This window comes from Apis cerana, linkage group LG4 (assembly GCF_029169275.1).
Source record: "Apis cerana isolate GH-2021 linkage group LG4, AcerK_1.0, whole genome shotgun sequence".
Classification (NCBI taxonomy): Eukaryota; Metazoa; Arthropoda; class Insecta; order Hymenoptera; family Apidae; genus Apis; species Apis cerana.
In genome coordinates this window covers 12,231,884-12,256,843 of record NC_083855.1, presented here as the reverse complement: position 1 = coordinate 12,256,843, position 24,960 = coordinate 12,231,884, and the positions used below count along the sequence as shown (strand labels likewise).

The following is a 24,960-nucleotide window of genomic DNA, read 5'->3' as shown; positions in this document are numbered from 1 at the left end:
AAACCGTTCGACGATTTGGCACAGTGCCAACCACCCTTCTTCCACTATACTTTCGAGACGACGCGTACAATTTACGTTTGATCGAACGTGTAACTATAGAGTGGGAATTCTTCCGTTGAATTCTTCTTTCGCTTTATCAATTTTGCGGGGAATCAGAGTGACTTTCGGAAAAAATGAAACAAACGAACAGAATTGTTTCTGTTCGTACAAGTATTTTAAAGTATCGTGGACACTTTAGATACAAGCGATGAAAAAATGCAATATTCTTTGCGAACGTTTCAAAATTTGCGTGCGCAAGCTGTCCCAACACCGTGCCGCGCATTTCTATCGTATCTTGGCCTACCATAAAAAACGAATCAACATTTCCTACACCTATCTCTATTCTCAACAATTTGAAATATCGCTTTTAAGGTTTCTCATGTTCGTTCTGAAATCAGGAAGGTAGCTACGAAAAAAAATGCACCTTGTTTTAATTTTCGAGTCATCGTGACATCTACGATTCTTTATGGCAACGAGAGATATAGATGGAGCGCAAATAAAACCAACATCGAGCCGATCTTCCAAGCATTCCCGATAATGAATTTTCGATTTTTCTCGATAATTCACGTCTCGTTATCGCGCGATTTCTTATCGCGAGATATAATTTTTCTGGAAACCTCGTGGAATCTGGTTTTCGATCGTTTATAAATACAATCAAATGACGGAAAAAGTTATTTTGCCTAAGAGCTAGTTGAAGTAGAAACGAAATTGAGCAAAGTCGATGGAAAATCGAGATTAAGAAAGCGAAAGCCGAAAGAAAAAGTTGGTTAATCAGAGATACGCGATATCATTAAATTTGCAATTCACCTATAATTTATATACGAACTACTATTTTCTTGAATCCTTAACCTATCTTATGAATTATTTATATATATATATATATCATGTCATTGTTGAAATACATTATTCTTTCCAATTATTTTTCCACGAAATCAGAATTTATTACCGCTAAATATAAAATTTACATACAGTTACATAATTAATGTATTAAAATCGAAAGATACTCCGTATTTTAATTCAATTTGCATTTACTATATCTGTTTGCTTTTCGCGACGAAGCATCGAATATCGAATAAAAATAAACTGCGATACACGTACTCTGCAATTTCTTTCCTGTTAATTGATTTCTCGACCCGCTCTCTTTCGTTAATTTTTGCTACTTGATATAAAAAGAATAATAAAAAGCGACATTATCACATATCAAAGTATAATAATATTGTTCACGTTCGATGAGACTCGTTTAAGCAGGAAGTTCAGCTATTGTGTCTAATTTAAATAAATTGCAGTCATGAAGGTTCATTCCAAACTAAATATACATGTCCGTCTCAATGATATCTTTAATATCGCTACACATTGTGAAGAGAAATCGCAAACGATAGGTGTGCGACAATTTGAACACGTCAACAAAAAAGAAGATCGTTTCAAAAACGTAATGGAAAATAACGCGTTGCACGCCAGTGAATTTATTCGTTATGCATAATACATAGGAATAGAATAACTAAGTCTATTGTTTCTATTGAAAAATATTTCTGACAATAAGTGACTTCTGCAATATACTTCTATAATAAGCGAAAAATCATGTTTAATTTTAAAACATTTTCTAATTATATCGAGAAACGTATCGACAAAGCAAACGAACGATTTTAAAATTCGCAATTTTAACGAAGAATAACACGATTTTAAATACCGTTATTAATAGTAATTTTACAACCTCGCTATATTCGAAATAATATTTTAAACTTTAATTAATTCGCTAAAGTGTTTCCACAATATAATTCTGAAGATTTAGACACGATTCGATCAGTCACAAATTTATATTTGCCACCAATTTTCACGTGGATAAAGATAATAAACTCGATAATAAAATTTTCGAGAGAGATCACGCAAAAAAACGTGTTCGACCGATAAACGCATGCCTGTATTTTCGCATCTCCTCGATATTCCCCCTCCTCGACGCGATTTTAAATCGCGCATGCGCGTCTCCTTCCTTTATTACACGCTCCTCGCAGCTTTTAATCGCAGAGCCGATTTCACCAACGATCGTTTCCATCCCTTTGGAATCTTGTTGCAATTCATGCTGCCCCGATTAACGGATCCGGATTACAATCTTTTAATAATTCTAAACCGATTTTGTTAAGCCGTGAAACACGTCATGATAAATTATAAGACTTTCGTTCTATTTTTCACATCAAATTATATTCCATGCCTTTCCTCTTAAATTAATTCCGGAATCGATTTATATCGTTACAACAGAGAGAATTTTTAAAATTACTTACCTTCGTGTGTATTATTTTTTTTTACAGTTCTTTTAGCTTGAAAAATATACGAGACAATTTGAAAGATATCAAATTAGCAAGATACATAGGATCGAGGCGATATCACTTTCGCGAAATTGTATTTTGGATTAAGTGAACAGCCGATGTACGATATATATTGGATGCATTCAGACAATTCGGCACCCGTAATACCCGTATTTTATGCCCAAGATTCTATTGTACTTCGCGTCAAGACTAGAAACTAATCTCGGCAACCCGAGATCCTCCGGCGCCTGGAATATCGCCAGTCCCGAAAGTAATCGTAATACGCCATAAGTTGAAGGCGCCTCCACACCCACGCAATTGTATCACGCTCCAGAGTTGCGCGTAGATATAATCGTCGACTGTTTTTTCTTCCATCCATTACAATCCCCCTCCCATTGGAACGAGAATAACAGTCCCGTCCAACTACGAGAATCGAAATATCACCCGAATAATATTCAACGCCGGACTATTTCGTGGCATCCTCTGTTCCTGACCGAAGGCCAAACTGTCGTTATTCGATGAATCAGCCTATCCAACGAATACCAACGACACCGCCGATCGACGCAACATCCGGCCAAAGGGTGTGCACGAAACGAGATAGATCCATGTGGTGAAATAGCGAATGAAAAAATCGGAAATACGGTTTCGCAAGCGTGCACGATACACGTATGAGGTACACCGCCGACGTGAGAGTACGAAACGCAAGGAATCAACGTTTATCGTTTCCCACGCTATCGTCTACTTCTTCCGTTTCTCGGCTTTTTGCATCCTCTTCTCGACCGCCTCTATCGTTATTTTAATAATCGAAACGTGGATAAAAATAAGATTGGTTTTTAAGAAAATGCACGGTTCAAATTTAATAGATGAAAAGAAACAGTTCGTGGTCGATTTGTTTCGTTTCTCGAAAATTTTCCTTCTTCTCGAGCGCATTGATTAATTTCTTAAAAAATAAACATAGATAATGATCTTTTTTATCAACTCCAATCGGACTTCTATTCGAGTATTTCGAATCGTTTATACCGGTGATTTATACATACCATTCGTGTTCACTTTGTTCAAAAATAACCGAAACGTTAAATAACACGTCGTGAGAAAAAAATACATACTGGTTTTTTATCATCCGGAACAATATAGTTTCAATTCGAATTGCAAAAAGTAGTCGATTTCTTTTCGTCTCTCTGGCGAAAATTTCGCTCCGTAATCCCCTCTTCGAGAATTTCGCATCGATTGCTTTCTTTAAAAATAACCGAAGCATGGATAACACATCGTGGAATAAAAGCACATTCGAAGCGCACGATGACTTCGATTCCTATTCAAGCATTTCGCATCGTGATCTATACAGTTCGTTGAAAAATAAACATGGATGAAAAACACATCGACTGATTTTTCATCGTCCGCAGCTCAAATTGCACGATGACTTCGTGGTCGAGATTAAAAGGTTTCGCTCGTTCGAAGGCAATCTGTCGGAGAGTAAGCTTAACGAGACTATTCACTGCGGAAGGAGGGATACCCCCTTCGAAAGAAATATTCGTCGAGCGATCATCCTCGTCACGAATAACGACTTTGATAAAATTCGTCGCAGGCAAAACCGATTACTCATCGTGCATAAACGTTTTCCTATTTTTCAAAAAATCTCACGATACCTCGTTTATAGAAATCCTAGGGAAAAATTTATCTGCACGTTGCTTTATCGCCTCTTCAAAATCGAGGATTTTTCCTTGTAGAAAATTTTCGAATCGAAAATGTTGGAAAAAGCAAGATCTCAAATATAATAGACGAAGAATATTTCAATCCAGTGCTCTGGCAACTTTGTCACGTCTAAAAGAATGTAGATAGATATGGTCTCACGTTATGAATTCATCAATTCTACACGCTTTTCTTCTATATCTATATATAATCTATCCAACTGATTACAAATATACATCCAAGCAGTTCATGGAATATCCAATATTCACAAAACGTGACACGTTAACAAAAACAGCACGAACTTTGTTGCCAACCCAATTTAATCCATTCGAATGCAAACTTGGAACAATCGTTTCGAGAATGGTCCAGGTCTCGTTTCGACACCAAGTATCGATGAAAGATACAAAGATAACCAAGAGACGTTTCGATGTTGCTACAACATTGCTATCGAAGTACGACAGATAAATGTCCAATAACTTTGTTTAAATTTATGTAAATATGTGACATCTCACATTATCATCAATTCGTCAATTTTAAATTTATACATCCAATTAGTTTATAAAATATCCAAACACATGGCACAAACTTTCTTATCAATTCAATATAATCCATATCCATTCAAATGCAAATGCGAAACAGTTGTCTCGAGAACGATGCAGATCTCGTTTCGATATCAATTATTAACCAAAGACACAAAGATATAACAAAGATACCTTCAAATGATATTGCTGTAACACTATTACACGAAATATAGTAGACGAAAAAGAATAATCTCGTAACTTTGTTTAAAAAAGTAATAGATACATAGTTTCGTATTATCAATTCTAAACGCTTCTCTTCTATCGATACGCGTTATAATTCGTCCAAAACTGATTACAATATACATCCAAGCAGCTCGTAGAATATCTAACCTCAAAACGTGACACGTACAAAAACCGCAGGAACTTTCTTACCAACGCGATATCCAACTCGTATCCATTCGAATCGCAAACGTGGAAGATAATTTCAACATCCGTTTCGAAGATAATTTCAACATCAGCTATCAATAAAATTCACACACATCGAATCAAGAGGCATCTCAATTATTGCTACAACACCGCTACCGTTATATAAGTTTGTTTCTTGCAAATCCCACGAGGGGGCTACGTGATCCAACGACAGCTTCCTATTTGGAAATACTCGTTAAATTCCACGGTAACGTGGATAATACACGTCTCCCAATGGATGCATCCGACATCGAAGTCGGATTAATACACGTTCCAATTCGTAAATAGAAAATTTCTGGGTCGCTGGGAAACTTTGGTTTTTCGTTATAAAGGAAGATAGTTTGACCGTTCGTAAAGCTCGACCGCATAAACGAGTTTAAAAGTTATGTCATTCTCTTCCTTGTTTTCCCAACTTTCCTCCTCCCCTCCCCTCCTCCTCGGATTTTATCCGATTCAACTAGAATATCGAGCTAAGTTTTCGTGCATTTCTGTCAATCGCGTTAGAGGATTGATAATGAAAATTATCGCGAATAGCGGAGTTATCAAGATTTCTCTCGAGAGGCGGGTAACCGTGAACACTCGTGCACGGTTTCTGGACGGCTTTCAATTCGTTCAAACGCGTTCTCGGACAATACGAGTGCGCGGGAGAACAGAGAGAGGAGAAGAACGTCCAACAGACGTTGAATCACGGAGGATCGCGTATGCATGCAAATACAAAGAGGAACTGGGTGGAACTGGAGAAAGGAGAAGGTCGCATTAAGCCCATTCCCCGCAGGCTAAGCCAGTCCTGAATATACACTTTATAATTCTCCTAGAGCTTCCTGTTTCCTCAACTTCCCTTCTCAACTACCGCGTGCCGGTATTTGCCAACCTTTCCTCCACTCGACACCTACACTCGAGAAATTTTACTCGTACGCTCACGAGAACGTGAACGATTTTCCACTCGATCTAAAAAATTCCACGACGATGACAAAGTAATAAGTAATAATAATATCGTAACTATATAATAATTACACCTAATATTATGCTATTGTATGATGTAACGCAACGCACTAACGTGACATTTCTTTTTACGATTTTGAAAAAAGAATCTGATTCACTCTCGCAGAAAAGCGGGGAGATATAATAAGTATGGAAAAAAATATAGTCGTCGAGATAAGTATTTCGCGGCTCGATGCACGCGGAGAAGTAATGCAGAGAGATTGCGAGCTTTGAATATCGTGGACACGAGAAACGAGGCTCGATTTGAAAGGAGGGCTCGGTGTGTATATACCGAGGGGGGAGGGGAGGTATAACAGGAGAAAGAAATCGGCTGCCTATTTTCGTCCGTCGCTGTTTCAAATCACGGCTATATTCCGCGGCAAATGAGAGATGCAAATAATCCAGAAAGCTAGCATTTCTCGAGCTTCCGCTCGCCATGTAAATGAAGCGTTTTAAATGCAGCCCTTAAATCAGAGGAAAAATGCAGGAGGGGGAATGCACGAGCGAAAGGATTGTTCAAGGAGCGCACTCGCTCTATGGGAAACCAGCCCTCGCTAACAGGGATTTAACGGATAAAGCCGCATAATTACGGACTTAAAATTATAACGCAACGTGGCAAAGAGAATGAAACTTCGGCCTAAATCTCTCTCTTTCAAATTTCTAATTTCAATTTCAACCGTGGGATGGCGTGCGATTATCGTGATCTAACCTAGAAAAAAAAGAAATAAATCTAAATTTCAATCGTGAAAACGGAACGACGAATTTTTATCCTCCTTTATACCACATTTCTGAAAAGCAATTTTAATTTACAATTTACGTAAGAGGCTTACACTAGAATATTATTACAGGTGAGAATCTTTCCATTTCCCGACTGTTTCACACAATTTCCGTGGCGAGAATCCAATCTAACGTCTCAGATATCAACCGTTTTCCAACCAACTGCTCGTTTCTTAATGGAGATAATCGAACGGTGGCCGAGAAACCGATCAAACTGCTATGATAAACCCCCTTTTCTTCCTCCCTCGAAGTCCCGTCAAAGGGAAAAAGTTTCGTTCAATTCTTGGTACGATGACTGGTTCTCGTTGTCGCTTCCTATCTCAACGATTTCCGTAAGTTGAGATATCGTGATGATAAGCTAAGAAATCTTTGCAATGTGCATCGCATCCGAACGGTTCGATCGTTCGATCATCCAAAGAATGTATATCTCGAATCTCTGCGACGATGTTCCATTATATTTGTGTATATATAGGTGCATACCTATGCCTCGACGAAATGCTTGCGACGGTACCTCGGTCGGTAAGCGGGATGCGTCGAATTCGCAAGAAGAAGAAAATTAGAGAAAGTTCTGAAACTGATCCGGTCGTGGTAAAAGGAAACATTGTTTTTATTTATCATCCGTGCCGTGGATCGAAATCACATTTATACCGACTCATGGATCGCGTAATGCGTATGTAATAACATATCATTTTCATATAATTCCTTAATCAAATTCAACATGAACACGTGCCACGTCTTTATTACACGTTGCGGAACATTTTAATTATACATCGAGCAACTTCTCACAATGTTGTCCAATAAAACACTGTAAAAACAAATTAAAAAGAAAAAAACAAATTAATAGGTGTGCATTAATGGAAATATTATTCTTCCAAGAGATAACATATTACCGGTTAATAAGAACTTTTTATATGCTTGTACTTTCCGTTTCTATCTTCTGTATCTTGTGCACTTCCTCCGTGATTAATCGTTCGTTTGTTCTAATAGGTAAATTATTTTATGTAACAAATAAGATCATTAGGAGAAAAAGAATTAGCTCGTTGAGATTGAAGAAACACATTCACGTCTGAAGATGCGATAAACACGCAGTATAATTAAAAATAGAAAATTATATAAAAGAATATTATAAAAAGGAACGGTATGGAGAGGGAGAGAAATCGAAAAATCGCTCTGTACTTCTGTATTCTATAAAAAAATTCTTTATAGAAAGCATATATGAAGTTTCAGAGGGATGAGAGAGTTGCAGAGTTTGAAAATGAGCTTTTCTAAACATTGAAAAAAAAAAATAAAAAATAAAAAGGGGGGATGGAAGAAGAGGAAACGCGGGTCCAGCAATTTTTCCTATGTAATAACAGGCCCTTGTTCGTGCAAAACGGGCATCAAGCCTGGGGATATTGCCTTATTCAACGGCCGTTGAACGCGACAGGGAGAGTTGGAAAAGAGGCTTTGTTACGCTCTCTTATTTTTCCTTCCTTGCATTGCAAACGACAGATCATGGACCTGCTTAACCTAACTTGGCGAAGAAAACTGTTGAGAGACACGCGAAAAAAGCACTAAAAAATTGCACTATACACTCTTCGATTATCCATTCAAACATCATCGTTTTATTTTTCACAAATAAATATTCTTGTGTTGAATGTAATATTATTCTCAACACGACAGTGTTCCGTTAAACGCGTAAAATTAACTCTGAAAAATGATACAAATGATGAAAAGCGTGCTCGAAAGACATTGGGTATAGAATAATAAGGTTAGAATTTGACAGACAAATACCTATTCCAATTGGTCGCATGCGAGTCGTATTTTTGTTTTCCTTCTTTTTTCCTCCGGGGAGTAAATGAACTGAGAGAGAGAAGAGTGGCTACGATGAAATAGTCCGGATGATAAAAGAGACAAATCCCGCAGGTCCGTGCCGCTATAAAACAATCGATGAAATATCTTGCTGAGGCATGGGCACGGCCATTGCTAAAACTTTTAAAACCCACAAAGGAAACATTTAGGGGGCGTCACCTAGTGATGAACGAGCTTGCCACTCCTTCGCTCGTTCCCAACGCGGTCCTTCTTCGTATATTTCTCTTTCTCGGTCGATTACGTTCCTAACTCACCCACGAGAGACGTAACTTCAAGGAGGTCGTTTATTTAATGCTTTATACACGTCCATCTTCGTATCCTCTCTTCTCTCGTCCTTTCCAATATATATCCTTTTTAACCTTTTCCTCTTCCTTTGTCCTATTTTGACGCGAAAATATTTTTTTCCAGTCTCTTTAGTTCTTACTCGCGAGAGAAATTATAATCAACAACTATATATATGTGTGTATGTGTGTATATATATATATATATATATATGTATGTATATATAGTGAAACAGGCCATCTGAAAAAAAAATAATTGTAAAGAGTTGGTAGAAAGGTGAAGCTTCGTATAACAGGATGCAAAGTTCTTAATTAATTCTATTAATTAGGTATGTAGCTGCTATGGTATATAACATAGTATACGTATATATGCAATGGTATTATATGTAATCTTATTTGAAAGAGTTATACTCTTTATACTTGTAGTTATACCAGTATAACCGTTTCGTTATAATTATCCGATTTAAGAGACTTTTAACATTGGAAAAGAAGAGAGAGAATGGGAAATGAAGTAAACAGATGGGGTAAAATAAAAATAATGGAATTTCTAGGGATCGATTAAAGAACGAGATGGACGATCTCAAAGGAAGAATGGACGCTGCAAAAGTGCATTCGCCGACGAAAAAGGTTTCCATGGAACGCAATTAAGCGATGTAATGAGATTCTTGTGACGACCATACCGAATGTCCTTCTCTGTGTATGTTTGTACCGGCAAGCACGCGTGAAATTCTCGAACGAATGTGGAAAAATTTAAAACGAAAACATATTTCCACTAGCGTGAAAGAAGATTGGATTTCGTACATCCAACTAAATGCCAAAGCCGTGCTTGTAAGCCATTCACTTTTTATTCGTTTTGCATATCGAGATGAGAATTAACGAGTGTTTCATCACTCGTCGTTGTCTCGTGTCGAAACAATTCGATAAAATGCAATTTCCAAACGAATCGACCGATTCGGGTAACGAACTAATTAGACTCGATCGACGACTTAACCTAACTTTGCAAACGTTCTTGTAAATCTGACGCGAAACTTTTTAATTAAACGGCTCAACTTGTGTATTTATTACGATTATGCGCAATATTAAATACAATTTCCATCGTTTTTCTTACGTATAAAATAAAGAAGAAAATTTTCTTATTACCTAAGTGATACAAATTATTGGATACTAAATTTCTAGTAAAAAACTCGACTAGGGAAAAAAGTGGGGGACTTATATAAATTACACGATACGCGTCATGTCACGAAAAAAAAAAAAGAGAGAGCAGTAAAGATGAACTAAACGATGAAAATGCCTGTGTAAAGCGTCAATCGATGGGCTTAAAAGCGCAAAGGCGATAAAAATCGAATTTTGGGATCGAACTCCTGTCAGTGACGACCCAATTTTACAAAGAGCCCCGGTTAGTCGCGCGTGTATTTTTCACCAATATTTAACTTATTCGAGTGAATTATTCGACGTTGAAACTTTTTGTAAAAGTAGCAGTGAGCGTATAACAACCGTGACACAGGAGTTTCTCTGTGACGATGAAACGACAAAGTCTCACGCTATCAGCATTAGCGTCTCTTCGTCCGGAATAACTAACAATAAGTACTATATTCAGTCACTTTGACGAGTTCCATCTGAATACCCGTCCTTATCAACTTTCAATTTTACTATACTAAAGATAATACTCGTAACAAATACATATTCGACGATCCTCCAAAATTTATTTTGTCGATGAGCACACACATCAAGTTTGTCTAATAATACAGTGCTCGGTGAAATTGCGACCCAGTTAGGCTTTGACCCACTTGGTTCCATCCGTAATCATCCTCGAGTGCTCTGCACGGATTGATATTAGAGGTAAACGTGCCACGCTAGGAGGATACCTGTGTGTCTAGAATCACGTTTTCATCGGATACTAGCTTCGTTCGTTTCATTTCCTTCATACGTAGATAGTAAAAAAAATACCAATTATCTCTGATCCCTGTATTTATTTTTAAATAGACGGTAAACAAAATTTTTTTCTCTTAGTCATCAAACAGGATGTAATGGGCAAAGATCAAAACCTCTAATTGTTATCAGAACGACAACGTACGATAAACAATTTTCTCGATCGAATGGATTCTATAAACTGATCTTGTTATTTTTGAACGATAATGTTTTTATACGGAGAAGAGAAAGAGACAGAAAGAGGAAGGAGAGAGGGAAGAGAGGCGAGAGAGGGGAGAGAGAGAGAGAGAGATTGAAAGAACTTGAGAGTAAGGGGAATAAGGTTGGTAGTTTCAGTATACATACGTGCAACTGCTGCAATACACACAGCCGATGCGTCTGGCATCTATAAATAGAATTAAACCCCAAAGAAGAACCAAGACGGTACCGGTGAAACGACCACCGAGGTTGTCACGAGGTCACCTTAGGTCGGATGTCTATAAATCACACGTGTGAATTGCCGCTACATTGCACAAGGATTCAATTAATTACATTGCAAAAATTTCAACGATGCGGTATAACTTTGCAGCAAACGCGATAATAAATTTTCCAAAAGGACCAAAATATCTTGCATCGGTATGATTCTCAAATTTCAAATTGCACTAGCAAGTATCTGAATGTTTTCGGGGCATCTGTTGCGCACGTGAGTTACGACCTAGCCGTAAGGCATCGTCCACATCTTTGCCTTTTGCGCGAATATGTTTCACGTTTCCGAGATCTGCCACCTTTTCGGATAAACTTACATAGATAGCAGTATGTTGTTGCAGTGTATATTTGCTTTCTGTTAAATTTTCTACCACCATCTCAAGATTGTTAAATCAAACGTAACGTTAGATTTACATTTCGAATAAAGATTTAAATCGTACTTTCACCAAGTAATCGATCGACGATACACGTAATATAAATATATAGACGATGAACAATAGTTATTTATTATTGTTTACAATGAAATCTAGACAACGTAAGATTTGGACAATATGGTTTTTAATTGATTTGTTTTCAACATTTGATTTTCCTTTTTATCATTTTGCGTTCTTATATCGTATTACGATCGAAATAATAAAACAAAACTAGATAAAAAAAATGATAACTATCCGTGAAATTTAATATTTAATAAAGCAAAGAAAAACAAATAACATACATCATCTTTATCGAATCATTTATTTTGTTTAATATTTTTTTATTTCTATAAATTTTTTGATATTTTATTTTCGATTATAAGAAAATGGTACAGAAAGCAGGAAATTGACTTTATAAAAATAAACCAAATTAAATGTAAAAAACAATTATTGTACATCTTAAATCAGAAAAACAAATATACAGTTCGATATAATAACAATCCTTTCTTCGTTGAATAAACAAATAAAAAATATAATAAGATGACTCACCTTTTCGAGACACTCCTGACCAATAGCTTTGGGATCGACTTGTACCTCAAGAATGACAGAATTAGCTTGACTAACGAGACACCACATCTTGTCAGGTAGTATCCAAAAAGATTTTTACACGCACCGTTTTTTCGGTAAGACTTTTTTCGGTAATACGATTTCGACTAGGCGTAACAAACCGATAAAAACACACGTTCACAGAATTTCCGACACGCGCGTTTACAACGATCTCTTCCTTGAATTCACAGCTGGTCGATGACCGGCTTTACTTGGCACGTTTTTAATCATAACAAATTTAAAACGCGTACCCGTCCACAGCTGTCACTGTATCCTCACACACGACTTCGTACATCATCAACGTGCTTACGCTCGTATTGTTCGAACGCGTCTCGTCGGCTTCCATTTCTCGGTGCAGAATGGCACACGTACTGACCGCTTCGCGCTGCCAGTGTTAGTTCGTGAAATCGAATCACCTCTCGATGTCTATAGAATGGCGCTAGTGTTGTGAACATACAAAACACACGAACGACGCGCACCCAACCGATTATATACTAAGATCATGATGAAAGAAAGGTTAGGTTCATACAGCTGATTCCCCCTCTGTGTAGGATATTTTCTTTTCTACCTGAATATCTGACCATTTACAATAAGCGTAAACAGAAATATCCAATAACGTTACAGTTGTATTTTTTTTAATGAAACTGCGTCTGCGCTCAATGAATAAAGTTAAAAAATTCAAAAATTTAAATTTAATAATTAATAATCTTATAACATATGAGAGATTACTTTTTTAAATGAATTATGATAAATTATTTTTCTTATATAACGTTTTCATGTTATCGTAATATCGATAATTCATATGTTTATATTGAATAAATTGCAATCGTATTTAAAAAAATCAAGAACATTATATTAAATGTTTCAATTAAATATTCAATTAAAAATAAATGGATAATAAATTTCAATTATATTATCGTTTAATAAATGATAAAAACCTTAAGTACAAAGTAATTATCTTTTGATCGTTTTTATTTCCGAACATTAATACTGTACAGATTAGTCAGCATACGGAGACAGGGTTTATACATGAGGTATAATTTCTTGTATCTTTATACCTTAATAAAGTTTAAATGTATGTTTCAAACAAAACAAATAATATATATTATGTACATCGTCGTAAGAATCACATCGGATTGGGAGCTTATGTGTGATTCTTTGGAAGTTGTACAGAATTATTTAACGAATTTTTTATGTCCTCGATGCAGCAGAATTATGGAATGACATCTATCAATAACAATATACATTTAATGATGTACAACTTTCTACCACCACCCTAAGCTTTAACATTTACACGTCATGCTAATATATCTAGGCCTTGATATATCATAATGACGATAATTTGTTTGCATCTATATTGCTACCATGACGGCACTATGATAATCCTTAAACTTTCCATTATGGTGGTAAAAGCTCGGCATAGGTTACATTTATTGTCGTGTAGCAACTGCAGAAAGAATTCTAATAATTTGAATACCACCATCTACAATTAAAGGATATACACATTTCCTGACAAAAGTACAACATAACAACGATAGATACGTTTTAAGACATGATAAAACAAAGTACTTAATGTACATTTATAGCATAAGATGCAATATTTATAAGTAATCGATACGATTTTTCTGATTTAAATTTCGGCGCGGTAATTCTTGTGCAATTCTGCTTTAATGTCGTATACCAACTCCAAAATTGTATGCACAACCTATATTATAAAAAAACAAAGAAAATGTTTAATTAAAAAATATTATTACTTCTTCCGTATACATTTTATATTAACTTACAGAATCTTTATGCATAGACACAGTCTGATTCATTTCTTCTGTTTTTATTTTTGTATCAGCTTCTATACGGGCTGCTACATCTTCTTTTGATCCCATATGCTATATGTAACAATAATAAAAATATATTCTGTATAATGTTATACATTTTTTACAGTAATAATATTTTATTAGATTGAACTATAAAAAAATTATATGCATATATTAAAATTTACTCACTTTTGCTTCGAATTCACGAAATTGTTTTTCCCTTTCTTGTCTATATTTTTCAATTTCATCTTGAGCTTCTTCTTTTGCTTGTTTCAATCTACGTGCTTTACCTGAAAGAAAAATTATTTTATTATAATAATTTTACTAATTATATTATATTATGATAAATGATTATTATAATTATTATAAAGAAATGTAATAATGATTAAAAATATTTCTCCAAACTTATTATTAATAAATTCATTGATTTATTTTTATCATAAAATATCAAATAATATTATATGTATATATAAAATTTATATTTACATTTATAAATATTTATGGTAAAAAAATTAACAAATAAAAACCATATTTTAATAAATATATATGTTAAAACATAATTTTTCAATGCATTTAAAAGGTTACACCCATTTAAATTCAGGGTCATAGAAAAATTGATTATAATGGGTTATGTTAAAAACATATTCGTGTTAAAATATAATTTATAATGTTTGAATAGAAACTTACGTTTTCTAGCTTCTGCAACTTTCTCTGCAGCTCTTTTTTCAGCTGCCAAAAGCTGTTGAATACCTTGCGTTTGGCTGGCCATCTTCGCAACAGAATGCTATGTTCTGAAGGAATCGCAAATCGATCATATGACTTTAGAGTTTCCGTTGTTTGCCCCGCCTTAACGATGGCGCTCTACGATATCATTAAATATAGATAAAGAAAGCAAGTAATGGAAAAAAGATAGAGATAGATAAAAATATTGAAATAGCGCCATCTTCAGAATAAATGAAATGCGAAAAAAATAACGAATAGAAGTAGAAAATTAGAGATAAACTAAGAATTGATCATCAACGCCATCTTGTGAATAGTATAGATATTTTTTTAAGTATATAAGATAAGATAAAGTAGAGGATCTAAATAAGAATTGAAAAATAGTACCCTCTCTTAAATATTTTTGACATTTAAAAAATGGCGATAATGATACACTAGTCTTTTCTTCCTTTTTTATTCTTTCTATCTGTTTTAACTCTGAAGCACTTTGAAAATGACGTTGATTTCAACATTTTTATCTTGTTTTTATTTTTTTTCTCTTTTTCTTTTTTTTCTATATTTGCTTTGCAAAATTTATTCGATCAAGAGATAGTGACGATTTTTAAATATTTGAAAATATGTTATATATTGTATATATTGTATATATTGTAAATATTATTATTTAGGAAAAATATTATATTCTAAAATATTATATAATTAATTATAATATATATTATATAATATAATTAATTATATAATATAATTAATTATATAATTAAAAAAAATATAACTTTATTTTTTGGAATATAAACAAAATTTATTTATTTTAAAATATTTTATTTCCTTGAATATTTTGCCTGTTATTTAATAAAATTTTTTCTTGTCGTTTCTTTTCTTCCTTAAATGCTTCAGTATTAGCTTTCCGTTCTATTCGTCTTTCCTAAAAGTAACAATAATAATTTTACATATATAAATATATATATATATATATACAATTGCATATATATAACTACAATAATATATAATATATACATAACTATAATAATATATAAAATAACATTACTTTTCTATATTCTTTAAGTGCTTTCTTTCTTTCTTTTCTTTCCTCGGGAGTTTCATTCTTAGATCTTATACTCAATGTACTTAAGGTAGATTTCATAGTTTCTGCAATAGACTGAGGATATTTTGATTTACAATATTCATTTTGTTGATCAAATTGAGCCAATGTTTTTGCAGTTAATTTTTCAGAAGATCCATCTAGAATATTTCTTGGTATACCAGTTTTTGGATTGATTTTGATCTTTTGTGGATGCTATAAAAATATTTATATATTAAATTTAAATAAAAATTTATATAAAAAAAAGAAATAAAAAATATATAGGTAAACATTTATTCTTAAACAACCTTAGGTTCAGAAATTAATTTTGGATGATTGTAAATATTACTATAAGTACTAATAATACTTTCACAATCCCATTTGTCTTTTTCTCTTGCATTAACAATAAGTTCTTCTAAACTATCTTCATCTTCAGAACTTGAGTACTCATTTTCTAAAATTTTCATTTTATCTTTCATCAATTGTGCAACATTATCAGCCTATTAAAATGAAATCATATTTAATTTTTTAATATATAATTTTAAATATATAATTTTAAATATATAATAATTTTAATATAATTTTTAAATATATTAATGTTAAATTTGACTTACATTTTCGTTTTTCTTTTTTTCAAATTCTGTTGCACATTGAAGTATCAAATCTGAATTTGGTGCAATATGTCCTTCAATTTCATCACAATCTAATGCACCAATTTCATTATCATCATATGCAGTATACATCTAATAAAAATAATAATATACTTTATGTAAATATTTATAGTAAAATATAATAAATATTTACTTTTTCAAACTTATCATCAAGAAGCGTTAATTGTTCATTTCTTCTTATCACACTGCTACTCATTGAATATTCCGTAAAACGAGATTTTGTTTCTTCTTCTTTAAAAGTATATTGAGGTCCATTTAAACTACATACTTCATCTTCTTCTTCATCTGATAATTCCATGTGTCTTTCTGATGAAATATCAGATGCTTCATCTGATTCATATAATCACATTTTTAAATTATAAATAAAAGAGTTTTACAATAACATTTTCATAAATACATACCATACTCTTCTTCTAAAATATCACTATTGTTTGTATTAGCTAATTCCATAAAATTATCTTCCAACTGATTTTCTGGATTATCATAATCAAAATCATCATCCATAGCTGCAACTATATCTGGATCTAAATCTAATTGCAATCCTGAAATTGGGGCTGCTTTATTTAAAAGCCCAACTTTTTCTTCAACATTTGAAGCAAATACAGAAGATGGTAAATTAATTTTAGGTGCATTATGTGATTCATTTATTTTCGAAGTTGTAGAATCTACACGTTCCCATTCAGCTGTTAAAGTATTAACATCTTTAAGATGTTGTAAATAATCATAATCATCATCAAAATATATGCCATATTTTCTTTGTTCTTCTTTTCGTTTACTATCATCTTTTTTTTTTTCAAATTTAGCAGCTTGTGTATCTCCAATAGGAACAAGCACGCGTTGTGGTGCGGTTTCATCAGCAATTAATGGATCTCTTTGAGAACGATGAACTAAATGAAATGTTACTGAATTTTTTTTATCAATGAATTTTTTCGTTTTTCCCTTAGGCTGAAAAAATATTTAATTTGTATAAATATTTGTAACATAAATATAACCTAAAATATGAATATAAATTATTGTTTTTCAATTTACCATTTTTCAGTATTTTTTTTATTATTTAATATAATAAGCAAAAATTAAAAGGTAAATTAGTAAAATAATATTTCGAATTATTCACAAACTTAACTTTATAAATATTACTGTCACAAAACACGAAAGCATGCGCTCAGTAGTTCTCAATCTAAACCTAAATAAAAATTTAGAATTCATATATTTAAGTTGAAGTTATAAAAAGTAGATTTGAAATTACAATATTTTCATCAATTTTATTTAAGATATTAAGATGTTAAAGAATACATTGTATATATTAGTAAATTAAATATAAGTAATAGGAGAAGAATAATTATATTTTGTATTTTTAAATATATTATCTTCATAGTAGTCAGTATTATAGCGTAGACTATTGATATTCGATAAACACGTAACTTCGAAGAGAGTACAGAAAATGGGACTATTTGATCGTTTAGCAAATCTTTTAGGTCTTAAGAAAAAAGAAGTAAACGTTTTAGTAGTGGGCCTTAACAATAGTGGTAAGTCAACGGTCATAAATAATTTCAAACGCGAGGATGACCGTTGCATAGACATAGTACCTACTGTTGGGTATAATGTTGAAAAATTTTCATGTAAGTTAAATAATGACAAGTGAACGACATTCGATGTTGAATTGACGTGCTTAAGACAGTATTTCTACTTTATTATTTGCACTTGCTGATCTGTTCAAGCACCAATTGTTATTTAATATAATAAAACAAATTAAATTAAAGACAAGATTTATTTTGAAACAATATATATATATATATGTATAAATGTTATGTGAAGGATACAATACATTACAATTAATTAAAAAATTATTGAATATTTATATTATATATTTCAGTTTTTTTTTATCTTTTTCTTTTTTAATTTTTTATTAATTATAGATTACTTTTTTAAATTCAAGTTTAATTAAACAAATGATTCGTTTTTTCTTTTATTTTGTTTTGCAATAATTTTTCTAAGTATATTCTAAAATTGATTTTTTTTATTTTCTATCAATATCTGAATTATTTTTAGTTATTGTAATATCACTAATACTAGTTGATGTGATGGAATCAGAAGAATGTTTATTTTGATGTATTGGAGTACTAGTTAATGGTTTAATTAGTTTTTTATTTATTTCTATATGTTTAAGTGCAATTGTATCAGAAGATTCATTCTCTGAATTATTCAAATGAAATTTCAATTTTGTCTGTTTTAATCTTTTTTTTTTTAAATGAGTTAATTTTGGTGTCAATTTTATGATATTTGTATTTTGTTTAATATTTTGTGATACTTGCTCTTTATTTTGAATAGAATTTTCTTTACATTCATGTAAATTTAAAATGTTATTGAAATTTTCTTCCTTTATTTTTCTCTTTTTTCTTCTTTTTTTATTATGTGTCAAAGATTTTTTTTGTGTAATTGAATATGTGCTTAAAAATCCTTCTTCATCTGAATTACTTAAATTCTGAAAATAAAAATAATGTTTTGAATAGATTCATGTTAATATTTGCTTAAAGAACTTAAAAAGTTTTACTTACATTAATTTCCAATGGACTATCCTCAGCATTTTCTTTTGTCCATTTAAATGCTTCCAAATTCAACATATTCTCAAATGCTTTATGCAAATCAAATTGTTTAAAACATACCAAAGATTTTTGTAGATGTTTTTTTATATTTTGATCTAATTCATCTTGTGTTGTTGAATTTACTTCAATTTTGTGTGGTCTAGCTTCATTGATATTATATAAAAGATATATAATTATACTTATGTATGAATCTGTATTTTTATAATATAAGCCCATCAATTCTAAACTAATTTGCGTATATCCTAAATTAGACTGTAAAGTACTATTTTTCGTATGAGAAATAATATCCTAAACATTAAAATTTGTATTTAATATTTTAATTCTGTATTTTTTTATATAGGAAAATAAATTAAGAAGATTTATATATACCATCAATGTAATATATTGTGTTTGTCGTATAAAATAAGAATCTATATGTTGTTTACAAATTTTTAAGAAATGTGGTATTTTTCTTAACTCAGTAATAGGAAAGTCAGATGTTAAGTCATTTAAATCAATACCCATTGGCATTACCCATTTTCCTAAAGTTCCGTTTTTTTGATTATTTAATATTTGTACAGCAAAAATATTTTTTTTATCATATTTACTTAAAGGTGAAAAATTAAATATATATTCTTCTTCTGAAAACTTGACACAATAAAAACCAGAATATCTATATAATTCGGATTTCAATTGTAAATTAACATTTGGAACTTCATCAGTACTTAAGTTATTAACAAGATTTGAATGAAAAACACATTTAATATTTTTAAATTTTAATATATCCAAACTGCATTCAATTTGCAAAATTAGAGATTTCAATTGTTCTATTTGTTTTTTTAATCTGTTTTTCACTTCATTTACGGATTCTAAAATAAAATAATTCTTAAGATCTTTATAACAATTAATTTAGGGTTAGATTTTTTTAATGATTTATATTACCTTGATTTTCTTCTAAATCTTTTTCATTATTAATAACATTATGTAAAACATCACACACCTCCATATTTTTTAAAAATTTCTTTTCAAATTGATTATTTCTTTTTAAATCTTATAGCGCCAATATTGTGTTTATTATATATGTATATTCAGTGATTCTCATTCATTTTAATAAATGAAGAAATAATGAAGGAACAGGTATCGATTTATAAAGTAAAAAACATTAAATACATATAATTTTAAAATCATCATATATATCAATATTGATAACAAATTACATTTAATTACATTGCAAATTGTAACATTTTTTTTCAGTTAAAAATGTTAGTTTCACAGCATTCGATATGTCAGGCCATGACCGTCATAGATCATTATGGGAACACTATTATAAAGATTGCCATGGTATTATTTTTATAATTGATAGTAGTGACAAATTACGATTGGTTGTTGTTAAAGAAGAATTAGATATGCTTCTTCAACATCCAGATATAGCTGGTACAAATTATTTTCTTTTTGTTCTTTATTAGATATCTTTTAAAAATTAAATTTTCCTTGCTAAATATTTTAGGTCGTAAAATACCGATTCTCTTTTTGGCTAATAAAATGGATTTGCCTGATTCTCTAACCACTGTTAAACTTGTTGCTGGACTTGGCCTTGATCGTATACAGAATAAACCTTGGCATATACGAGCAACAAATGCAATTACTGGAGAAGGCTTACAATTAGGCATAGAATGGCTTACAGATCAAATTCGTGACATATATATTAATAAAAGATAAAAATAAATTTATATATCATAATATTGTTATTCATGAAAGTTAACTGAACAGAAAGCAATCGATTATAGTATTTAAAATTGGACACTTTTAAATCCACATAAATAGTATTTATATATGTATTTTACTTCGATTTCGTCCTCATGAATGAAATTCAAATTACGATATATACGAATATCTAATTTATATAATTCTAATCATCTGTTTAATGACAGACAATATATACATATCAAATCATGTTTTTATAATAATTTGTTTAAATTATTTAATAGAAATATTAATTATATTGAAAAATTTTTATCAACAAATTTTATATGCAATAAATTACTGTGCTCTTGATAGATGGCGTTTATAAATGCTTACTACGTCAGAGTTTGTGCGTGAGCTGCGTAATATCGATTTGTAACATTTAACAGATTGATGTAAATTTTTAAAATAATTCATAAAATGTTTATAAATATTAATAAAAAAATGAAAAGAGATTTCGTTGCTTATATTTTATTTTCGATTTTATTTAAATTTATACAGTGTAATAGCGTAAATAAATATGCGTTACTTATGCCAAATGTTAGACCAAATAGGGTAAATATAAGTTAAAAAAATAGTTGTTTAATAACATATATAGTTGTTTAATAAACATTTTTTTAAATAAAACTCTCGATTTATATTAAATGAATAAATAAAAAATAATAAAAAGATATTTTTCTTATTTTTAGGAAGAACTGTATTTGTGTACTCCTGTTAAAGTAGATCCTTCTAAAAATTATTATTTGACGGGTTTCGAACCAAATGCAACAATGGCAACTGCTCATCATATTCTTTTATACGGTTGTAGAAAACCTGGTAGTTCAAAACCTGTATGGGATTGTGGAGAAATGGTACACGGTATAAATGATAACAAGGATACAATGGTACCATGTGCAGAAGATTCTCAGGTACACAAAGAAGAAAATATAAGAAAATATAGAAAATATAAAGCAATAATTTAAAAATTTTGTAAAAAATATTATTAATATTTGATTGTATTAATATTTTTATATATTTTTATATTTTTAGATATTGTATGCTTGGGCCAGAGATGCACCAACATTAATTTTACCAGAAGGAGTAGGTTTCAAAGTTGGTGGAGATTCTTCAATTAAATATTTAGTTCTACAGGTTCATTATGCTCATATCACACAATTTCAAGATGGCAGAACCGATGATTCTGGTGTATTTCTATATTACACATTAAATCCATTGAATAAATTAGCTGGTGTTCTTCTTTTGGGAACTTCAGGTATCATACCACCTAGAAGAACAACATACATGGAAACAGCCTGTATGATAAAAGAGAACAAAACTATTCATCCTATTGCATATAGAACACATACCCATTCTCTTGGAAAAGTAGTTTCTGGATATGTGGTAAAACCAGATTACACTTGGATAGAATTAGGAAAAAGAGATCCTTTGACTCCTCAAATGTTTTATCCTGTACACAATAAAGTTTCAGCTAGTCAGGGTGATCAAATAGCGGCTCGTTGTACTATGCAAAGTACACGTGATAGTTGGACATATATTGGTGCTACTAAAAATGATGAAATGTGTAATTTTTATTTAATGTACTATGTTGAAAATGACAAACCATTGTCTATGAAATATTGCTTTACTGCTGGTCCTCCTCGTTATTATTGGAAAGATGCTGGACTTTTTAATATTCCCACTATAGAAGCGTCTAGTTTATAACGTGATTTATAAAAATCTCGATTAGAAATTGATACAGAGACAATGTTATTTATAATGAAAGTATTTTATCTATTTATTGTAAAGTAGAATTTGTTTTTTATATTTTAATTATATTTGTGATAAACTTTCGTATTTATACGAAATTATGGCAATTTCTAAGTTGATGTTATTAACATTTTGTTCCTATAACGTGCATAAATTACTTATTTTATTCTTAGAATTATTTTGTATTCAAAGTAACAGTACTTAATTAATTTTATTTTAATGTATGAATGTATTATAGTTATGTTTTATATCTGATTTTATATAAGGCCTAACAACTAAATTTTAACGTACCTGCCATTAATTTTATCCGATTATTGTATCCAGCTATAATGGATAAAGAAACGTAAACAGTCTCCCAAATAAACTCTATCTTTTCTATGAAAAATCTTGAATTCATATTAGCGATTTTTTTGTCGACCATTATGAAATGGTAAATGTTTAATCGTATAATAATAGAAATCATTTTTGAAATCATAGACTGAATGTATTATATTTTCATGGTATATTATAATACGATTTTACTTTAATTATAAATGTAACAAATAAAATTTATTTTTTAAGTTAGACAGAAGATACACGGATGCATTTTTTATGAATATTATCATAATAATTATCATTATTTCGATATATAAGAATAAAATAAATGCATATCTTAAAAAATCATTTATATAATTTTTGTTTCGTTTATCTCTTACATTTTTTTTTCATTTTTCAGAATTCAACAATACTAAGTATCATTTTTATTATTACAATTTGACAAATATAATAAATATTTTGTAAAGTTTATTGTCTCATAGATTCAGTTCTTCTTGAAAGTATGTCGATAAACGTGGATGTACGTTTTTGGAAAACAAATGAACGGAGAAAGTGCAATGAGTATGTAAAAGAATCTATCGAAGGTGTGGTCGTGCACTTTAAAAGCTATCGAGCACTTAAATAGCTAATTTCTCTTCAAAGAAAATACTTAAACTTTTTATCGATTTCGTCTCATTTTTCATCTAATATACGAAATAACAACTTATGCAAATAATATTCAAATGAATCTTTATGCTATAAAAAGAAAATTAATTGATATTTACATTGTAAATTAATTACAATAGGTTCGTAAAATCGTTAACATCGTTCATATGTATTCAGCATCTTCTTTTGAGACCGTCGATAATCGTGCGACTTCGACATTATCTATTTAAGAAAAGTAATTTCTTTTGAAAACTCGTATACATAAATCAATTCTTCTTTTCACTGTATTTATCTCTAGCTTTAGTAGAGAAGTAGCTTTCTTTTCTCTATAGAAACATAAAGGAAGTATATAAAAAAATAAAGCATCATATATAAAGTCATGCATATAAAATCAGACCGAATATTTATACGATAGGATAAATTTATCACAAATTTTGGTTCTATGAAAGTAATTGATCGAAGCGTGAGTTGTATCGAAATAATACGATCTTGTGAAAGTAAAATCGGATCGAAGCCTCGGTATACTTTACACTTCCGGTTCTCGAACGTGTTCTTTCGTATACTACGATTTACGACTTCGTTGATGATTTGATGGTTGCGCCATCTCAAACAAAAATCAAAGATCAAAGAAGCTTATTAATACGAAAAGATAAGAAAAGCGTTAAAAATTTAATTATAACACGATGAAACCAGATATTTATACGTTTAAACATTTCTATCTATTCAAAATAGAATATTAGCGTTTTGACAAATATATGATTTTAATAATAGGATGCGATATATATGAGAGAAAGTTAATCAAATATTTAATATGTTAACTCGCGCTAAATTTATCTTAAACGTTTAACTTTCGTTTCAGACTTCATAACATCGAAAACGAAAACGAACTTCATTCCAATGTGGGAATAGTCACCATTCTCTTTACCGATGAAGCGAATTTTCACGACTTCAACGATCATTTCATCTTTGACACGAACCCTTTTACGAATTATTTTTCATACACGCAGGTACAATATATTCATTGTTAAAATTCGACGATAAGAATTCAGTAATGCGTCAATGAAAACGGCACGTACATAAAAGTATGATCGTCGGTAAAAGAATGTCTTGTTAGGAAAGCGAGCGAAGCACATGCAGTCGATCAACCGTATATGCTCTGAAGCCAACTTCGAAAGTAAGGGGCCTCGATCACGTTTTGTTCGACGCAGGTTCGCGTACAAACCAAGTAAGTAGACACGACCTAAGCTTTGTTTCTTTTTTTTCTCGTTTCTCTTTTATCGAGTTCTATTTTTCACCTCTTCTCTCTCTCTCTCTCTCTCTCTCTCTTTCTCTTTCTCT

General features: G+C 31.2%; 6 protein-coding genes across 8 annotated transcripts in view; 2 read left to right on the top strand and 4 right to left on the bottom strand.

Moving 5' to 3' along the window:
* The window catches only part of LOC108000854 (E3 ubiquitin-protein ligase MYLIP), a 53,674-nt gene extending 40,538 nt beyond the window's left edge, over window positions 1–13,136 (bottom strand). Inside the window, exon 1 of the mRNA XM_017061503.3 lies at window positions 12,258–13,136. Within this exon, the coding sequence (XP_016916992.1) occupies window positions 12,258–12,344 (87 nt within the window). The 5' untranslated portion in view covers window positions 12,345–13,136. The remainder of the gene's footprint in view (window positions 1–12,257) is intronic.
* Window positions 13,137–13,268: 132 nt separating this feature from the next.
* On the bottom strand, window positions 13,269–15,502 carry LOC108000809 (V-type proton ATPase subunit G). The gene is made up of 4 exons (XM_017061416.3): window positions 14,813–15,502; window positions 14,315–14,415; window positions 14,099–14,197; window positions 13,269–14,019 (listed from the first exon to the last, which is right to left on the bottom strand). The coding sequence occupies exons 1-4, from the start codon at window positions 14,892–14,894 to the stop codon at window positions 13,945–13,947; spliced, it is 357 nt and encodes a 118-aa protein (XP_016916905.1). The 5' UTR covers window positions 14,895–15,502; the 3' UTR covers window positions 13,269–13,944.
* A 138-nt stretch (window positions 15,503–15,640) lies between these two features.
* On the bottom strand, window positions 15,641–17,763 carry LOC108000883 (protein LTV1 homolog). 2 transcript variants are annotated; one of them, XM_062074380.1, is made up of 7 exons: window positions 17,621–17,763; window positions 16,993–17,536; window positions 16,725–16,921; window positions 16,535–16,663; window positions 16,229–16,420; window positions 15,888–16,136; window positions 15,641–15,764 (listed from the first exon to the last, which is right to left on the bottom strand). In XM_062074380.1, the coding sequence occupies exons 1-7, from the start codon at window positions 17,621–17,623 to the stop codon at window positions 15,651–15,653; spliced, it is 1,428 nt and encodes a 475-aa protein (XP_061930364.1). In that variant the 5' UTR covers window positions 17,624–17,763; the 3' UTR covers window positions 15,641–15,650. The 2 variants fall into 2 exon arrangements, with proteins under 2 accessions (XP_061930364.1, XP_061930365.1); XM_062074381.1 differs by having other exon boundaries at window positions 16,725–16,897.
* Window positions 17,764–17,833: 70 nt separating this feature from the next.
* On the bottom strand, window positions 17,834–20,432 carry LOC108000882 (uncharacterized). Its single transcript, XM_017061562.3, has 4 exons — window positions 20,116–20,432; window positions 19,564–20,042; window positions 19,147–19,482; window positions 17,834–19,073 (listed from the first exon to the last, which is right to left on the bottom strand). Exons 1-4 carry the CDS (start codon window positions 20,177–20,179, stop codon window positions 18,609–18,611), a joined length of 1,344 nt encoding a protein of 447 aa, XP_016917051.1. The 5' UTR covers window positions 20,180–20,432; the 3' UTR covers window positions 17,834–18,608.
* LOC108000885 (ADP-ribosylation factor-like protein 6) lies at window positions 17,984–21,371 on the top strand. Of its 2 annotated transcripts, none has more exons than XM_017061567.3 (3): window positions 17,984–18,117; window positions 20,428–20,607; window positions 20,681–21,371. In XM_017061567.3, the coding sequence occupies exons 1-3, from the start codon at window positions 18,033–18,035 to the stop codon at window positions 20,890–20,892; spliced, it is 477 nt and encodes a 158-aa protein (XP_016917056.1). In that variant the 5' UTR covers window positions 17,984–18,032; the 3' UTR covers window positions 20,893–21,371. The 2 variants fall into 2 exon arrangements, with proteins under 2 accessions (XP_016917056.1, XP_016917055.1); XM_017061566.3 differs by having other exon boundaries at window positions 18,033–18,210.
* LOC108000884 (peptidylglycine alpha-hydroxylating monooxygenase) lies at window positions 21,336–23,230 on the top strand. Its single transcript, XM_017061564.3, has 3 exons — window positions 21,336–21,471; window positions 21,606–21,824; window positions 21,946–23,230. Exons 1-3 carry the CDS (start codon window positions 21,337–21,339, stop codon window positions 22,615–22,617), a joined length of 1,026 nt encoding a protein of 341 aa, XP_016917053.1. The 5' UTR covers window position 21,336; the 3' UTR covers window positions 22,618–23,230.
* The last annotated feature ends 1,730 nt before the right edge of the window (window positions 23,231–24,960 follow it).

Bases quoted from the DNA above. Each gene is read 5' to 3' on its own strand.
- LOC108000809 (XM_017061416.3), bottom strand. From the start codon at position 14,894: ATGGCCAGCCAAACGCAAGGTATTCAACAGCTTTTGGCAGCTGAAAAA. The intron at 14,416-14,812 runs GTAAGTTTCTAT...TTTTTCTTTCAG, and splicing joins AGTTGCAGAAGCTAGAAAAC to GTAAAGCACGTAGATTGAAA. The intron at 14,020-14,098 runs GTAAGTTAATAT...TTTATAATATAG, and splicing joins TGTCTATGCATAAAGATTCT to GTTGTGCATACAATTTTGGA.
- LOC108000883 (XM_062074380.1), bottom strand. The intron at 16,922-16,992 runs GTATGTATTTAT...TATATGAATCAG, and splicing joins TATTTTAGAAGAAGAGTATG to ATGAAGCATCTGATATTTCA. The intron at 16,421-16,534 runs GTAAGTCAAATT...TCATTTTAATAG, and splicing joins AAAAAAAGAAAAACGAAAAT to GCTGATAATGTTGCACAATT.
- LOC108000885 (XM_017061566.3), top strand. From the start codon at position 18,033: ATGGGACTATTTGATCGTTTAGCAAATCTTTTAGGTCTTAAGAAAAAA. The intron at 18,211-20,427 runs GTAAGTTAAATA...ATTTTTTTTCAG, and splicing joins TAATGTTGAAAAATTTTCAT to TTAAAAATGTTAGTTTCACA. The intron at 20,608-20,680 runs GTACAAATTATT...TAAATATTTTAG, and splicing joins TCAACATCCAGATATAGCTG to GTCGTAAAATACCGATTCTC.
- LOC108000882 (XM_017061562.3), bottom strand. From the start codon at position 20,179: ATGGAGGTGTGTGATGTTTTACATAATGTTATTAATAATGAAAAAGAT. The intron at 20,043-20,115 runs GTAATATAAATC...ATTTTATTTTAG, and splicing joins AGATTTAGAAGAAAATCAAG to AATCCGTAAATGAAGTGAAA. The intron at 19,074-19,146 runs GTAAGTAAAACT...TTTTATTTTCAG, and splicing joins ATAGTCCATTGGAAATTAAT to AATTTAAGTAATTCAGATGA.
- LOC108000884 (XM_017061564.3), top strand. From the start codon at position 21,337: ATGTTTATAAATATTAATAAAAAAATGAAAAGAGATTTCGTTGCTTAT. The intron at 21,472-21,605 runs GTAAATATAAGT...TCTTATTTTTAG, and splicing joins CAAATGTTAGACCAAATAGG to GAAGAACTGTATTTGTGTAC. The intron at 21,825-21,945 runs GTACACAAAGAA...TTATATTTTTAG, and splicing joins CATGTGCAGAAGATTCTCAG to ATATTGTATGCTTGGGCCAG.